This window comes from Euprymna scolopes, chromosome 34 (assembly GCF_053919585.1).
Source record: "Euprymna scolopes isolate OS-2025 chromosome 34, ASM5391958v1, whole genome shotgun sequence".
In the NCBI taxonomy this organism is placed as follows: Eukaryota; Metazoa; Mollusca; class Cephalopoda; order Sepiida; family Sepiolidae; genus Euprymna; species Euprymna scolopes.
Genome location: NC_136515.1, coordinates 78162524 through 78176912, shown reverse-complemented (window position 1 = coordinate 78176912; position 14389 = coordinate 78162524). Strand labels below are relative to the sequence as shown.

At 31.5% G+C, this 14389-nt stretch overlaps 1 protein-coding gene across 2 annotated transcripts in view; it reads left to right on the top strand.

Annotated features, from left to right (window-relative positions):
- LOC145259302 (glycine receptor subunit alpha-2-like) overlaps positions 1 to 14389 on the top strand; it is a 512859-nt gene that overhangs the window by 483350 nt on the left and 15120 nt on the right. For both annotated transcript variants that reach the window (XM_080117187.1, XM_080117186.1), the window contains one exon: positions 8116 to 8247. In XM_080117187.1, coding sequence (XP_079973313.1) covers positions 8116 to 8247 — 132 coding nt within the window. The remainder of the gene's footprint in view (positions 1 to 8115; positions 8248 to 14389) is intronic.

The window sequence follows — 14389 nt, the reverse complement described above, 5'->3', positions numbered from 1 at the left end:
AAAGAGCTTGAAGAATAAAAACTTTCTACAAAATAACTGAATGCAACATGAATACTATTTCCAAAATAATTGGATTCGGAATTAAATAACCCGAAAAGGGTTGATATGCTGTAAAACAAAAACAACCAAACCAGTTTTAGGCACAGATGAAGTCTAAACTAAAATGTTGACTGTGGTTTTAGCTAGACGAATGTTTGTTGTAAATGTTTTACAGAGATGAGCTAGAGATTGGAGCTCAGTCGAGCAGCTGAAATGAAAATAAAGATACAAGGAAAGACTCGCATAGAAGAACAAAAGTGCCTTCTAAGTTTTTCTTGGTAGCGTCGTATCTCAGCTGCTGAGATCCAACGCTAACTCTTAACTTGTACCTATTTACAATGCCTCTCCACGGGACAGAGTTAGACACCAGGGTCGTTTTTAACGTGGAGAAAAGATACAAAAAAAAACATGTTTCACGGAAAGAGAACAAGAAATGAAAGTGCAGCATTTGAAGAGCAGATACTACACTTTGTTCTTATGTATATTGAGTCAAGTGTTTCTTCTTGCTGTTTCGTCATTGTCGAAATTGTCGAGTCGTAAAGCAGAGCATGTTGAACCATGCCACTAAAAAAACATAGTTGAAGAAATCGTCCGAGAAATTCCAACGAGATGACCACCACATACCAGTTTCCGCCTAATCGGGTTTTCACGTCTCTTTCCACTGATTGGGTGTTGCTAATGAGGTACACAAATCCCTGAAACGTGCGCAACGTTGTTGCTGCTTGCTTTCTCTTTCGATAATAAAAAGCGCATAATATAACAAACACGCATGTAAAGAAATAAAATCTCAGGCTCCGAATTTAAACCGTAAAGAAACAAGACATCGGAAGTGGCCAAATAGTTTGTCAATAGTAAACGTTTATTTCGAATGGCATCTGAATTTTACATCAACCTCAGTTTTTTTCTCTGTCCTCTTTTAAACTATCTAAAAAAATTTCGATTGAACACAGTAAAAAAAAAACTATGAAAATCAATAAACGCTTTGTTTTAAATACAAGTATATCGGCGACTATTCTAATCTATTTCGGTCTATATGATAAGATTGCGTTAATATATCGATTGAGCTTAGAAAAATGTGTATTCATGCGATTGTCTCCTTCCATATATTCTCCTCGTTATATATATATATATATATACATATACATATACATATATATATATATATATATATATATATATATATATATATATATATATATATATATATATATATATATATATATATATATATATATATATACTAACATTTCAGCCTAGCGTTGCCCGGGTGTTTGGAGGTGTATGTTGAGCAAAAAAAAAAAAAAAACGGTCAATTTTTGTTAATTTTGACTCCAATTATATCCCTAAACATTCATTGTTTTGGGGTAAAATCAAATTATTAAGTTAGATCCATGTCAAAGGACACTATATCTAAAATTTCAAGTGTTTAGACCCAAAATTATTGGAGGAGTTTGGTAGAGTTCTCAAATGTCAAATCGTTGAAGTTTGGCCCCTTTAACAGCCAAATTTCTAGCCGAAAAACGATAAAAAATTCCCAAATCTCAGTACCCTGTATATCAAATTTCGTGTCTGTAGACTTAAATTGACAGAGTTATTGCGTAGGGAAATATACACGCACACAGATATACACAGAAGCACAGACACGTCCACTTTTATAGATATAATAGATAGATTAAACAAAAATATATACGTATACATAAATATATATGGAAACAATTTTGTGTTTACTGTAAACTTTTTACGCAAATATTATGCAAGTATAAATCATGTAGATTATCTGCATGACTATGATTACACGTAATAGTTAACTAAAGATGATCATCCCATAAGAAAACCGAAAAAAACTAATAGGGAATTAATTAAAATGAATGTTTAAAAGAATATGCAAATTAGCTAGATCTTTTGCTAGAGAATGCAATCCCACAACCCATATATAAGAAAAGTGTATTTTCTTTTTAAATAAATAGAAAAAAGGGGTCTTAATATGAATATCAATACGCGCAAAAAAAACCGAATGTATAGGAGTATATATATATATATATATAATTATATATATATATATATAAATTTGTAAATACCGCGATTAAGTGCCAATCTGAATAAGCACCCGCCAATCGTTATAATTTACTGTTAATAATAAGTGTTTCCTTTTTGGACAATGAATGTTTGCCAGTATACATACATACATACATACATATATATGTGTGTGTGTGTATATATATATATATATATATATATATATATATATAGAAAGAGAGAGAGAGAGGGGGGAAAGGAGAAACAGAGAAAGAGAGAGAAAGAGAGAGATAAAAAGAAACAAACCGAGTTATATGTTCATCAACGTCCCATCTTTATTTGGGGACTTTCTCTGGAGGAATGAATGCAAGAAAACAAAAACACCAGTACAAATATTTTAAAATTCCTATTTTTCATATGTGTAATGCTGTTCTTATTCAGAAAGGGGGAAAAAGCTGCTGTAAATTCAAAAAAGAAGGGAAGCTTGTGTTTTTTAAAGAGATGGAGTTTATTAAGTCGTAAAGTCGTTAATATGTTTTTAAAAGATATGAACGCAATTAATATTCTTTCTGGAAAATATAAACTTCGAATATAGGTGTGTAATAGAAATGGAATGAGTGTGTTTTCGTTATGTAATTTATTGATTGAGGTTATATGTATTACTTATTACAAGGGTGTGTTTCTATGATGTGAGAGGATTTACCTGTGTTGACAATTAAATTCTGTTGTTTTAATAAATAATATATATATAATATGTTCTTTTAATAAATAATATATATATATTACGTTCTTTTAATAAATAATATATATATAAAATATGTTCTTTCAATAAATAATACATATAAATAATATATATGTGTATATATGTATATATATATACATATATACATCTATATATATGAAATAAAAAATATATATAAAATATATACACATATATATGAAATAAACTATATATACATATATACAGTGATGATCATATTTATTGGCACGGTAAAATAAAAGTTAAATTTTGTCTAATAAATTCTAAAAAAGGGATTAAATTAAAGAAAATAACAAAGTATATTATGTATTTTTAACTGGCCTTTCCGATGCAGCAATCGGATTTTAGAAAAAATAAATAACAAAGGAACAACAAACATAATTGCAAAAAACCCTTGTTCAAAATTATTGGCACGGCTTTGTTTTTCTTTTAGTATCAGTATAATATCAATCAATTTCCGGTTTACGTGCTTTCTGAACTTTTTTATAGCCATATTATGCTTGTTTAACGCTAATTCAGTGAATAATTTTTTTCAGATAATTTTTAGATAGCGATTTATTTAAACTATTATAAGTGACTAAATTATAATTTTCAATCGCCATGGTTAAAACTAAGGAACACAGCGAAGACGTCAGGAAGCTTGTTGTAGCATGCCATACCAATGGGGAGGGCTATAAGATTTCAAAGAAGCTAAACCTTCCCAAATCCACTGTTAGAGCCATAATAAACAAGTTCAAATCGCAAGGCCACGTTATGAGTTTAGAGGGTAGAGGGAGAAAAAGGATTCTTTCCCCAAGAGATGAACGGAAAATTGTTCGACAAGTAAAACAAAACCCAAGGATCTCTGTTGGGGAGATTGTTGATGAACAGAGCACCTCTGGAGTGAATGTATCTCGACATACAGTTGGTAGAGTTTTGAAGAGAGCTGGTTTAAAAGCATGTCGTCCGAGAAAGACTCCCTTATTGAAGCCTATGCACCTGAAAGCAAGGCTAGCCTTTGCAAAACGTCATATTGATAAAGATGTTGCATTCTGGAAACGTGTTCTATGAACTGACGAAACGAAAATAGAGTTATTTGGCCATAATAAAGTGTCTTATATTTACAGAAAATCTGGCCAAGCTTTCCTGCCTAAGAACACCATACCCACAGTGAAGCACGGTGGAGGCAGTTTGATGTTTTGGGGATCCTTTGCTGCCTCTGGACCAGGGCGACTTGTTAAGGTCACAGGTAGCATAAAAAAATAAGATTATGTTAAAATATTGGATGAAAACATGAAAGACTCTGCTAAAGAGCTCTCACTTGGTCGTCGTTGGTGGTTCATGCAAGATAATGACCCAAAGCATTCGGCTAAACTGACTAAGAAATGGCTTGAGGACAATCATATTAATGTTTTGGAGTGGCCATCACAAAGCTCAGACCTTAATCCAATTGAAAATTTATGGAGAACATTAAAATTGAGGGTAATGCAAAGGAAGCCTAAGAATCTTATTCAATTGGAGGATTATTGTCAGGAAGAGTGGGCTAAAATTACTACTGAAGAGTGCAACAACTTGGTTGTAAACTATGAAAAGCGACTGAGGAAGGTAATCAAGGCCAAAGGCTATACAATTGATTATTAAATAAATCGTGCCAATAATTTTGAACAAGGGTTTTTTGCAATGATGTTTGTTGTTCCTTTGTTATTTATTTTTTCTAAAATCCGATTGCTGCATCGGAAAGGCCAGTTAAAAATACATAATATACTTTGTTATTTTCTTTAATTTAATCCCTTTTTTAGAATTTATTAGACAAAATTTAACTTTTATTTTACCGTGCCAATAAATATGATCATCACTGTACATACACACACACACATATATATATATATATATATATATGAAATAAAATGGAGGTGAAAGGACCTGAATACTCAACGTTACGCCCGATTTATTCGGGCTTTTTCAAGAGGGATGGTCATTGATGAGAGAGTCGGAAGATTTGGGACTATATATAATGATTGGGGAGAGCAGCGTGTTTTCCTTATGTAAATTAGATGTCTATATACATATCTACATTTTATGATTAGAGAAAATAAATTAGAGTAAACTAGCGTGGTGGATTACGTCTAAAAGTTAAAATATCGTAGAGATTTCAAAGATTGCGTCTAGAAATATAACCGTGATAGATTAAGTAAATAAAATGAAACGAGATTACGAAGGGAGCTTTTAAAAATTAGAAATAATTGAATTGGGATAAAATAGCGTAGTAACTTAAAAGATGGCGTCTAAAAATAAGAATAGGAGTTGATAAAATCGGGTCTAAAAATAGACAGTGATAAAATAAAATACAGTAAATAAGTAAAATAAAAATAAAATTAAGTGAAATTACGAATGGAATTATATATATATATATATATATATATATATATATATCGAGTTTAACCTGTCTCTAAATTGTTCTCTTTGATAATTATTTTCGACAGATAGGGAGCAAAATGGAAAAACCCTTTTCTTTGTTTAATTATATTGCTGGAATGGGATATTATAGCCGACTCAATTAAACGTCGTATAGATGTGTTATATATGTGTTTAAGGAAAGTTGCTTTGTTAAAATTAAAATGGTGGTCGTTCTCCATGATGTGACAAAATATGGCGTTGAGTGTATTGTTGTTTTTTACATCTCTTTTTTGTTCATATATTCTTTTATTTAGATTACATTGAGTTTCTCCTACGTATATTCTTCCACAATCAAGGCAGGGTACGGAATATATTCCGGCTTTTGTGTTAGTGTTGGTATTAGTCATTATTTTATGTGTTAGATTCCTAATTGTTAAAGAGTTTTTATCTATATATAAATATATATATATCATATTAGATTTGTTAACCAATTTTTTCTATATATATATATAAATTCGGTAATGTTCATATACCAATAAATTACATAAAAATCAAATTAATGATATATATATGTATATATATATATATATATATATATATAATAATAAAAATATGCGGTCAGTAAAAGGCAAATGTTGTAAGATAATTTTAAATATATTATGGTGGTAATTTAGGATGATATAATAAATAAATTTGAGTAAGTCGTTAACTTATGAGATACAAACTTTATTAACTATATTCTAAAAAAGGCAAATATAATAACTGTTTAATAATATATACAGCTTGAAAATATAAAAAAGATGTAATCTGTGTTTACTGATGAATTTAAAGAAGAAAGTTTTAATAAAAAGTTTCATGTTATACAAAAATGTCTTCATATTAAAATCATAAATAAAATTACCTAGAATCCCATCGACGAAATGTTGCATCCCTCTCCCTGTTCTACAAGTACTTTAACGGTGAATGTTCTGACGAACTGCAAGCACTTGTGCCCCCTCGACGTAAATACCCTCGACAAGCAGCAAAATCCCACCCCTTCACAGTTGAGATCCCTAGATATAAGAGAGCCTTCTACTCCAGTTGTTTCTTCCCCAGAACCGCTAGACTTTGGAATTCCCTTCCACGTCCCTGCTTCTATAACTGTACTGACATGCAGAAGTTCAAGTGTAACATGAACCGACATCTTGCTGCCCAACTCCCTACACAGTACACCTTATGCTTATGTCCCTGATAGTAGGCCCCCACATCAAAGTGGCAATGTGCCTTGTTTGGGGTGAAAATGGAATTAAAAAAAAAAACTGTTGTTGATAATAAATTAGCTCAGGAAACATTGTAATAAAACATAAGCAAAGGAAAATTAATTGCTAAATATCGATATGAACGCATTACGATTGACAAGAATAGACTAAATCAGAATATAGGTATATATGTAATGAACCTAGATCGATATAAATAGGACATAATAAGAAGCATTCTAAGTTTTACATTTTAGAAAGTGATTTTAATAAAGAAAAACATCTAAATATTTGATTAGGAAAAAAATGAATTTTGATAAAAAAAAATAAATCGATAAAAGTGGGGAAAAAATCGAGTTATGTCACTTTGATTTTTTTTATTGTAATATTATATGGAAACATTGAGATTAAAGAATTATAAAGTAACGATATTTGGTTTATATTAAGATAAGGCTGGAAAAGATAGATTGAACATTTAAATTAATTACATATTTAGTAATAGATGAAGATAAATATAACTTAAAATAATTTAAATAAACATTTAATCATTGTTTTTTTTAAAGCATGAAAAATGGAAAACAATCAATAAATATATCGGAAATTTAAATAAAAATTCATACGAAACTAAGGCAAATGAATTCACCAATAGAATAAATAGCTCATAGAGGAAAATCATTAACAAAAATAAAATTATACATTAACATATAAAACGAATATAAAATTAAGAAATAGTAGAATCGTCAACTTATAACTAAAATAAAAAATACAGAAGTAATCAAAAAATAAATAAATGGCCCCTTACAAAAGAGATTATATATATATATATATATATATATATATATATATATATATATATATATATATGACACATTTTTTTTGGTGTCTAATTAGTAGTTTTTTGGAAATAAATAAATAAAAGTATGTTTACAATCGCACAAATGGTTATGAAAGAATTGAAACACACAAGAAATTACACTGTATGATGTTCTTATTTTATATTTTGTTTTCTTTATTATTGCAACAACATTTTATATATATATATATATATATATATATATATATATATATATATATATATATATATATATATATATATATACGATGAGAATAACGGAAATAGTATTCCGGCAAAATAGAGAAGTAAAAAGAACAAACCGAGTTATGAACGTTTCGTTTTTATTTCATTCATCCAGAGGAAGTCTTGAAATAAAGACGAAACATTGATGAACACATAATTCCTTTTCATTCCACATAATTCCACAACATCCCTTTTTATTTCTCTCCTCCTCCTCTCTCTCTCCCTCTCTCTCTCTCTCTGTCTATATATATATATATATATATATATAGGGTGACCTCAAAAAACAGAGGGCAATCGAATGGTTTTTCTGAGCATTTTCCAGTCAACTGAGAAAAAAAGGCCAAAGACCCTCGTGTTTTGATGTGATGTTTTGAATATTATAAACGAGTTATGACCAAAGTTTCATTTCATTCGGACAAAACACTAAGAAACGGAGCCTAATTAGAGGTGGGCCCGTTTTTTTAGGTCACTCTGTATATATGAGTAACTCTGCTCACGTATTGAGCACTGTTTAACTAAATACTGAAAATGAATAAATAGATTTTTATTTAGATACATGAAGTAATATGACCAATTTTCTCTGATCTTATTTTTTAACATCTAATTTGCAGTTGTGTACACACCGGATAACGTTGTTTTCGAATGGGAAAATGGAACAGCCGTTACTCACAACAAAGATATGGAACTATCGCAGTTCACAATTGACAATATTACTTTCGGAAAATGTTTTAGAGATTACGAAGGTAAGGAATTGATTATTATTATTACATATCCACGAACCATCACCAATTTGTTTTGTAGTATATATAGTACAGCCTGGTTGTCCGGCGTTGCCCGTGTGTTTGTAGGTGTGTGTTGAACAACAAAAAAGTTTTAGCAGGCAGTCAGGCTCGAATCCGTGAGGGGAAGGCGGAAAAGAAAGTGGAGCTGTGTTGGTTGAGCAAAAAAAAAAAAAAGAAAATTGCGAGCGATAAAAAAAATATAAAGTGGTAGAAGGCAGCCAGGCTCGAACCCGTACTACAAAGGAAGAAAGGCAAGTGAGAAAAAAAAAACGTGACGTGTTTGCTGCTGTTCCCATCGCCAAACCGGAAGTGAAGCAGGTTCAAATTAAAACATGACAATTGAAAATATCGGCGAAAAAATCGACCCCTCCCTGTAGAAAACTGTCAAGTTGAAGGTGAAGGAATTAATGTTTTTAGCCAATTTCTTTTATATTTGTCGTCCGAAGGGTCGAGCTTCAAAATGATACCGATCCCGTGAACATCCATCTTCTCTATCGAAAGTTTTTGCGAGACATACATACATACATACATTTAAACAGATTGTAAGGTAAGGAGTTGATTATTATTACATATCCAAGTACCATCGCCAATTTGTTTTGTAAAATATATAGTACTAGCCTGGGTGCCCGGCGTTACCCGAGTGTTTATAAATGTGTGTTCAGCAAAAAAAAAAAAAAAAAGAAGTTGTAGCAGACAGGTAGGGTCAAATCCGTGAGGCGAGCGCGGAAAAGAAAAGGGAGGTGTGTGTAAGAGTGTTGGTCGCGCAAAAAGACAAAAAGGAAAATTGCGAGCGCAAAAAGAATGTGGTCGTAGGCAAGCTCGAACCCGTACCGCGAAGGAGGAAAATAAAGTGAAAAAAAACGTGACGTGTAAGCTGTTGCGCTCATTTCCTAACCGGATGTGACGTAAGTTTAAATTAAGGTAAGATAATCGAAAAGGGGTGATGACTTTCGAAATTATCGGCGAAAAAAGCGACCCTCCCCGTAGAAAAGTGCCCAGTTAAGGGTGAAGGAATTACATTTTTTGTCAATTTTTCGATATTGTCCGTCCGGGGGGTCGGCTTCAAAATGATACCGATCTCGTGAAAAACCTTTGCTTCTGTCGAAAGTTTTTTTCGAGACATAGAAACATACATACATACATTTAAACAGACAGGTGAGATTTACGTTATAGATTAACACCGCCGCCTAATGTTGCCCGGGATCATGAGAAAAAAAGCAACTGTGTTTATAATATTTCTACCTCGATCTCAGAGGACATGTTTTATATTAAGAGCAAAAAAATACACCTAAGGCAACCTCCAGAGCGCTACTTAAAGCACAAAAACTAATTAAGGTTGCCTACAGAGCACTACTAAAAGAAAGTATCTCCCCGCTTTTTGTGGAGAAATAACAATAGTTGGGAAACGATAAATAAAATGCGAAATTTGAAAAATCGATGACTTATTTGCTAGTCTGCATTTGTCGCGTGTTGAGATTGTGCACACACACACACACACACACACACACACACACACACACGTAGGCAGTCAGCAGGGTAAACTAACCAGCTGATGAGTACAGATCTGTCAAAACTGACGTCGACGGAGGTGAATAGGTCAAGTTGTTAACCTCACAGATGTCGGGGTTAAACACTTGAAAGAGAACAAGTCGATATAAACAAACGAGACGAAAAGGAGGGGTTTAAAGCCACGGTAGCCACGAGCGTCTTCACTGCGCTGTGTCGCTGAATTCTACCACCACCTGTTCCCCTTCGTCTCTACCGACCGAAACGTGCATCATAAATAAAAAGTATTTTATACTAGTGGAGGTAGGATGCACCGGGTCGTAAAGTACGCTTAAATATTATATTTTAATTCATTTAGATTTCGTATATATTACCAGCGGGGGGTGAGTGCATCCGGCTTTGCTCGGTCGTAAAATATGTTTAAATATGATATTTTAATTTGTCTTGATTTGTTATATCTTCTAGCAGGGGGCACTTTGCCCGGGCGTAAAATACGATTAAATATGATACTTTAATTTGTCCAGATTCCGTATATATCACTATAGGGTCGTGATTTCAAAAGTAAAAGAAGTATTGAAGTGCCATCAGTTAGAATCGAAACCGAAACTCTAGCATTCAAAGCTGGTGACGTTTCCACTGTGTCAACGTGACACGCATATAAACCGATTAAAACTTAAAAATCACAAATAAACTAACATGAATGTACAAAATGTATAGCGATTCTTCGATTTTGACCCAAGTTTAACCCCTTAAAAACTATTTTAACCGGCCAAAGATCCATAAAAGAACGGTCTGTATAAATCCAATTATTTGTGGCTCCTATCGCCGCTCTGCGACTTTAGTTTCGCAGAAGATAAAGTTTGAAAATATGAAGACAGACAGATAGACAAACAGACTGACAGAAAAACCAACAGATGACAGAGAGACGTATAGCCCTTTATACATTAGATTATAGAGTCGTGATTTCAGGGGTAAAAAAAGTATTTTGTTGCCATAATCTAGAATCGAAACCGAAAGCTAAACTGCAGCATCAACGCTGGTGACGTTACCACTGTATTAATGTGACACAGATATCAAGTGATGAAAAAATTTTTTAAATTAAAAATAAGCTATAACTGATACGCAAAACGTATAACAATCTTTTTCAAGTTTGATTTATTTTTGACCTCTTCAAAACAATTTTAACCGGCTATGGACAAATAAAAGAATGGACAAATAAAAGAATGGACAAATAAAAGAATGGACAAATAAAAGAATGGACAAATAAAAGAATGGACAAATAAAATAATGGACAAATAAAAGAATGGACAAATAAAAGAATGGATAAATAAAATAATGGACAAATAAAAGAATGGACAAATAAAAGAATGGATAAATAAAAGAATGGACAAATAAAAGAATGGACAAATAAAGAAATGGACAAATACAAGAATGGACAAATAAAAGAATGGACAAATAAAAGAATGGACAAATAAAAGAATGGACAAATAAAATAATGGACAAATAAAAGAATGGATAAATAAAAGAATGGACAAATAAAAGAATGGACAAATAAAGAAATGGACAAATACAAGAATGGACAAATAAAAGAATGGACAAATAAAAGAATGGACAAATAAAAGAATGGACAAATAAAAGAATGGACAAATAAAATAATGGACAAATAAAAGAATGGATAAATAAAAGAATGGACAAATACAAGAATGGACAAATAAAAGAATGGACAAATAAAAGAATGGACAAATAAAAGAATGGACAAATAAAAGAATGGACAAATAAAAGAATGGATAAATAAAAGAATGGACAAATAAAATAATGGACAAATAAAAGAATGGACAAATAAAAGAATGGACAAATAAAAGAATGGACAAATAAAAGAATGGACAAATAAAAGAATGGACAAAAAAAAAGAATGGACAAATAAAATAATGGACAAAAAAAAGAATGGACAAATAAAAGAATGGACAAATAAAAGAATGGACAAATAAAAGAATGGACAAATAAAATAATGGACAAATAAAAGAATGGACAAATAAAAGAATGGACAAATAAAAGAATGGACAAATAAAAAAATGGACAAATATAAGAATGGACAAATAAAAGAATGGACAAATAAAAGAATGGACAAATAAAAGAATGGACAAATAAAAGAATGGACAAATAAAAGAATGGACAAATAAAAGAATGGACAAATAAAAGAATGGACAAATAAAATAATGGGCAAATAAAAGAATGGGCAAATAAAAGAATGGACAAATAAAAGAATGGACAAATAAAAGAATGGACAAATAAAAGAATGGACAAATAAAAGAATGGACAAATAAAAGAATGAACAAATAAAAGAATGGACAAATAAAAGAATGGCCCATAAAAAAAAAAAATCCAATCATCTGAGGCCCCTAGCGCCACTCTGCGACTTTTAGTTTCGGAAAAGATAAAGTTTGAAAATATGGATGACATACAAATAGACGGACAGACAGACATGCACACCGCCTTTTCTACATTAGATTCTTCTCTGGCTGTACTGACATGCAAAAATTTAAATGTAACGTAAACCAACATCTTGTTAATCTTTTGGAGGTATGGTCTCAAAGAGTAGCTTCTTATGTCCAAATGGCAATATGCCTTGGTATGGAGTTAACGCGAGTTCAAAAAAAGAAAAAAAAAGAAGCGAATGTAGGCGTTTATCTTACTGTTCACACAGCTTAAATGTAGACTTTTTTTTATGAGAGACTCACAACCTATCATGATCCGATCCATTAGAGGATAAGGGTTAATGTGTGTCTGGAGACCAACACCGTAATTATGCGTAGTGGCAGGAACTGCATGAAATTTGATTATTTAGAGGACTGCTCAACAAGAACTTGTTTACTTTGAACTTGAAAACAACCATATTTTAGTTAAATGGAAAGAAACCCCACGTATAGAGTTCAAGAGGCGGGCAATTCTAGTAAAGAAAGTTTGTTCATAAAATTTGCATTGGATACACAGATAGAGAGTAGGGTAATTTTTTCTCAGTGGTTGTAGTTAGACGAGTGTTTATTGTAAATGTTTTGCAAGGGGGGGATAGATACAAGCTAAATTGAGCACTTGCCATGAAAATAACGACAGAGCAGAGATAGATTCGCAACATCTCTTCTGTGTGAAAGTGGCTGTAAGAAGGTTACAAGGACAGTTTCTGCTTCCGTTTGGAACTCTTTTCAATACAGGAAGGATGCTCTGAAATGGCTTTCGTAAAAAGAAGGTCGTCTCACTAAAATTCACGTGACCTGTAAACGTCAGTGGAAAAAGTCTAACTACCACGGATCCAGAGTACTGACTATTCAGAATTATGGTAATTTTTTCGGTAATCTCCAAAAATACCGTTAGGGCTTACAACATGGCCGCCAGAAGAGTCACGTGATCCGGTTGATCCAAAACATGAATCGTGCAAATGGAAAACGCAGCCTTGAAGGCAAACTTTGACAAACAATCACAATTTGTTTGTATTTAATTTTTTGTTGATATAATGTTGTTATAAAAATAGGCAAACTTTGAGAAACAATCTTAGGTTGTTTTTAGTTAAAACAGTGTTTATAAAAAGTATTTTATTCAGAACAAACAAGTGGTCGACTAGGTGTATCAGAATTTTAGGCGGAATTTTTGACACCCCCAACAAAAAACTGCGAATAAAATATATAAAACTCGTAATTTCTGTTTTTAAAGTGGTTTGTCAATTTTCTTTATGAAATATACTTCCAAAATAAACTATTACAGCCGTTTAAAACATAATAGAAGTATTATTTTTTATTTTTTAAAAACAATGTTTACAAAATGTCTACGCACGTTCGTAGACATTTTGTAAACATTGTTTTAAAAAAATAAAAAATAATACAAACAAACTGTGATTGTTTCTCAACAAAAAATTAAATGACCGTTCTAAATAAATTATTTATTATTATGATATTGAAAAACTGTTTTTGTACTTAATTATTATGCTTGTTTGTCAAAGCTTGCTTTAAATTTGCGTTTTCCGGTTTCGTAATACGGCGATTCATGTTTTGGATCAACCGGATCACGTGACTCTTCTGGCGGCCATGTTGTAAGCCCTAACGGTATTTTTGGAGATTACCATTTTTTCTTCCAATTCTAAAAGAACTTGCCGATGGATTCATAAAACTGGTCCATTGTATTTTATTTATCAAAAGATAGATTTATATTTGGACGCGTTAATTAAAAGGGAATATATTTTGCCCGGAGAATAATTGGAAAGTTTATATTTTTTAAACATGTATTTAATTACGTGAGTTTATACGTTACTTAATTATAAAGTTACAAATGCACCCGTTTTCAAATAATTTTGAAATAAAGCAATTTCTTGATAATACAGTAAACATTATGTTGAATCATTTTTTCTTCAAACTGTACCTTGTCTCATCAGAATCTAAAAAAGTTATTTGTTTTGTCAGAAAGTTGAAAATTAATTTTCTTTTGTTTTTAAACCCGTCAAATAAATATTATTTTATTATTGGAATCGTTTGAGATGAATAATTTGTATTTTTATTTTTTTGCGGACTGTTATCCTCATCTTTGTAGTTGTTGTTTTACGACATTTCGG